We start from the raw sequence: 4,642 nt of genomic DNA, 5'->3' as shown, positions 1-4,642 counted from the left end.
TTTTCCTTTTTTCCTTTTGCTTGGTAACTTTTTCTCTATTCCTTTATTTCGAGTTTATGTGCGTTTTTGCACATGAGACGTATCTCTTGAATATAGCACACTGATGGGTGACTTTGGGCATTGTTGACACCTTAGCAGTATTAAGCCTTCCAACTGATAAATATATAGGATGCATTCCCATTTATTTTTGTCTTCTTTAATAGCTCTAGTCAGCATTTTCTCATTTTCAATGTATAAAGTTTTTAACTCCTTGGTTAGGTTTATTCTTAAGTGTTTTATTTCTTTGTGTTACTACTGTAAATAAAATCAGAGTATAATTTTCAGATTATTCTTTGTTAGTGTACAGAATTACAACAGGTTCTGGCTATTAATGTTGCATCCTGTAATTTTGCTAATTTTATTTATTATTTATCCTAAGTTTTCTACATATATAATTATGTCATATGCAAATAGAAATAATTTTAGTTCTTTCTTTTGAATTAAGATAATTTTTATTTCTTTTCTTGTTTAATTGTTTTGACTGAACTTTCAGTAATGTGTTAAGTAGATGCAGAGAAAGTGGACTTCCGTATCTTGGTGCAAATCTTAGAGTCAAAGCTGCCAGTCTTTCATTATTATGATGAAGCTGTGGGTTAAAATCCCATCTGTGACATAATTTTTACATCACTTTAATGTTTTATGCAACAAATGAATAGACATGGTCTCAACAGACCACAGGGTAAAATGTTAGAAACATAACAAACTCTTGCTGACCCCAAAGACAAGGACATCAAATTATCTTTCCAGTTTTCCCTCATATTTCTCCATGTATTTTCAGACAATACATTCATCTGCTAATGCTTGATTTTCTGTATCTCAAATTCCATTCCTTGATCCATGATACAGGCTCCCACGGATAGCGGCCTGCTCCCTCCTCCATCATCACCCCCAGGTTCCTTACACTCCTCCCACTGTCACAGCAGAACTGCATTCCACTTTATGTCTGCACTGAGGGGTTGACAACATCATTTAATCTTATAGAATTTACTGCTACAATACAAAAAAATATAAACTATTGTAAAACCTGGTTTGAGATATATATAGATATCTCTATATCTATCTATCTATATTTCTTCTGATATTTATTACTTTCATTTCAAAAGCTTTACAATTTTGTCTTGCGTGTAATATTTAGAATTTTTAGGAAATTTTTCCAAGGAAATAGCATTTTTAAATAATATTTTTCAGGAAAGTATTTCTCACTTATTTTTGTGAATTTGCATGCCATTTGAATATGATAGTTAACATATTTCATTTCAGAGAAAATTTTTTAAGAATATTAACTTCATTATTTTACTGAATGCATTTCTAAGAAAGTCCTTAAGCACATATTGTTCCTCCAATATGATTTCCCTACTTTTTAAAATCTTTCCTCAATAACAATATTTTCATATTGTTGTTGCTTTTGTTTACCTTCTAATACATTTTTCTTACTTTGCCTTTTGAAACTTTCACTTAATTTTTTTTATCATTTATTATATTTTTACTTTTCAATGGTCCATTATTGTTACCTGTTGCATCCTTTTAGATAGCAAATGATATTTATTTCATGGATTTCATAGCATATCATACGTCTCTGAAGATAATGAATTCTGATCACAACAATTCTTCTGCATTTTTTAATCATCATAATCTCAGTGTATTTATGAGTATGATCATGTGTGATTATGCATATTTCTGTGTGTATGCATGCTGTGTGAATGTTAGTCGTATATGTGGCTATACTAGCTCAAAATTCTGGTGGTATTTGGCTCTAGGCTAATATTTAAGCTAAAAATCTCCAGTCCTTTTAGGCATACTGTGCAAAGTTGTTCTCTGATGTCTTCTATCTGGAGTAGAGTTTCTAACGCACCTCTACCCAGAAGTTTGCCAGAATTCTAGTTTCTGTTTTTTTTTAGGAGATAGAACTTTCCTCAAAATTCATTCTTTTGAAGGATCCATAAAGCAATCTATAATGTTATCTAAGCACTAGAGAAGGAAAAGACAAAATGTGTAACCTATTTGGTAAGGGGTCTGCTTTCACTAGAGAATTTTGAAATTAGGCAAGGAGGCAAAAGAGAATGGATAATGATGAATGTTGAAAATCAAGAGTGTGAATTAACGTGACTTTGGTTAAAGGGACATAGCAATAAGTATTTATTCTGGATTTCTAAATAAATGAATCAAATAATGATAACTGATGAAATAATTGATAACTGGCATTATTGTACAAACATCATTCAAGTTTCTCAAAATGACAGGGAGGCTGCTGCAGTTTTAGAAGTAAATCTGGCAGAATAAACATGGGTTGGGTGGGGCAGCTCATGATTGCACTCCCAGCATTTGCAAGGCCGAGACAGGAGTATTGGTGAGGCCAAGAGTTCAAAACCAGCCTGGGCAACACAGCAAGACTTCATGTCTACAAAAAAAAAAAAAAAAAAAGTTAACTAGGTATGGTGGCACATGGTTGTAGTCTCAGCTACTCAGGAGGCTGAGGCAGGTGGATCGCTTGAGCCAGAATGTCAAGGATGCAGTGAGCAATGATATTGCCACTTCACTCCCGCCTGGGTAACAGAGAGAGACCCTGTCACTCAAAAAAATAAAAGTATAAATATGGAAAGATAATAGATCTTCCTATAAAGATAATACAATTTTTTTCAAATATAAATCTAAATGTATGCATTTATATTGACTTTCTATGCATATGTATTCAATATAACATCTGACTGATTATATCTGAGTTAGTGTCAGGCAGTAAAATATTATTCTATTGAAGTTGTAATAGAGATATCTTTCTTGTAAGTTTATATATTTCTCAGAAAAAAAATCTGGTAACAAATGGTCTCATCAAATGTGAAACTCTGGGTAAAAAAACAAGATTTCTTTTTCAAAACAGGTATAAAATCAGATCAAAGAAGGCTGAGTACAATAAAACATTTTGAGAGAGAAAGAGACCATATTCAGATAATTTGTATTATACTATACTGTATACTCGTTCTATTTTATTATAAGTTACTCTTGTTTATCTCTTACTTGTCTTATTTAAAAATTAAACTTTATCAGAAGTATGTATGGACACAAAATAATATATATAGGGCTCAGTGTCAACCCCAGTCTCGAGAATTTACTGGGGGGCTTCAAATGCATCCGCTGCAGGTAAAGATGGATTTCTGTGCTTAACTTATCCTTGTGTCTCCCTTCAGGAAAGAGCATATGAAATCCCCATGGAAAATTACAATCAAACATCAACTGATTTCATCTTATTGGGGTTGTTCCCGCCATCAAGAATTGGCCTTTTGCTCTTCATCCTCATTGTTCTCATTTTCCTAATGGCTCTATTTGGAAACCTATCCATGATTCTTCTCATCTTTTTGGACACCCACCTCCACACACCCATGTATTTCCTACTTAGTCAGCTCTCCCTCATTGACCTAAATTACATCTCCACCATTGTTCCTAAGATGGCTTCTGATTTTCTGCATGGAAACAAGTCTATCTCCTTCACTGGGTGTGGGATTCAGAGTTTCTTCTTCTTGGCATTAGGAGGTGCAGAAGCGCTACTTTTGGCATCTATGGCCTACGATCGTTACATTGCTGTTTGCTTTCCTCTTCACTATCTCATCCGCATGAGCAAAAGAGTGTGTGTGCTGATGATAACAGGATCTTGGATCATAGGCTCTATCAATGCTTGTGCTCACACTGTATATATTCTCCATATTCCTTATTGCCAATCCAGGGCCATCAATCATTTCTTCTGTGATGTCCCAGCCATGGTGACTCTGGCCTGCACGGACACCTGGGTCTATGAGGGCACAGTGTTTTTGAGCACCACCATCTTTCTGGTGTTTCCCTTCATTGGTATTTCATGTTCCTATAGCTGGGTTCTCCTTGCTGTCTACCGCATGAAATCTGCAGAAGGGAGGAAGAAGGCCTACCTGACCTGCAGCACCCACCTCACTGTAGTAACTTTCTACTACGCACCTTTTCTCTACACCTATCTGCGTCCAAGATCCCTGCGATCTCCAACAGAGGACAAGGTTCTGGCTGTCTTCTACACCATCCTCACCCCAATGCTCAACCCCATCATCTACAGCCTGAGAAACAAGGAAGTGATGGGGGCCCTGACACGAGTGAGTCAGAGACTCTGCTCTGTGAAAATGTAGAAACATTTTCTATTTAAGGCCCCAGGACTCAGATACACATCCATCCAGCAGTGTATAGTAATTAAAACATTATTTCAATCCTAGAGTTCAGGAGCTAAAAGTAATCAAGGTAAGAGAAAAAAAATCACTGATTTCTGGACAAAATTGTTACACACACACACACACATATATAATTCTAAACAACCTTTTTTCTTCATGGCATTGTTTCCATAAATTTTGAAAGCACCTACTTTTGCTAATATGTTGTCAATGAGAATTTTTGGTTTTGGTCATGCAGAAATGGAAATGAAATTTGTCTAAATTTGGCACTCAGCATAACAATTTCATTATGGTCAATTTGTTTTCCAGTAATTTTAAATTTACTTTTTTGTTTATGTCTAAAACAAAACAAAAAATAAGTCTCTTGACTTGGTGTATCTAATTGAAAGCTGTAAGATGTCTTATCTTTCTTATCTTAGACA

General features: G+C 34.9%; 1 protein-coding gene across 1 annotated transcript; it reads left to right on the top strand.

Moving 5' to 3' along the window:
* The first annotated feature begins 3,215 nt into the window (after positions 1-3,215).
* LOC105533606 (olfactory receptor 2L8-like) lies at positions 3,216-4,181 on the top strand. The gene has a single exon (XM_011972078.1). The coding sequence runs from the start codon at positions 3,243-3,245 to the stop codon at positions 4,179-4,181; it is 939 nt and encodes a 312-aa protein (XP_011827468.1). The 5' UTR covers positions 3,216-3,242.
* The last annotated feature ends 461 nt before the right edge of the window (positions 4,182-4,642 follow it).

Source organism: Mandrillus leucophaeus, unplaced genomic scaffold, assembly GCF_000951045.1.
Source record: "Mandrillus leucophaeus isolate KB7577 unplaced genomic scaffold, Mleu.le_1.0 Scaffold1266, whole genome shotgun sequence".
Classification (NCBI taxonomy): Eukaryota; Metazoa; Chordata; class Mammalia; order Primates; family Cercopithecidae; genus Mandrillus; species Mandrillus leucophaeus.
This window is presented reverse-complemented; position numbering and strand designations above follow the sequence as displayed.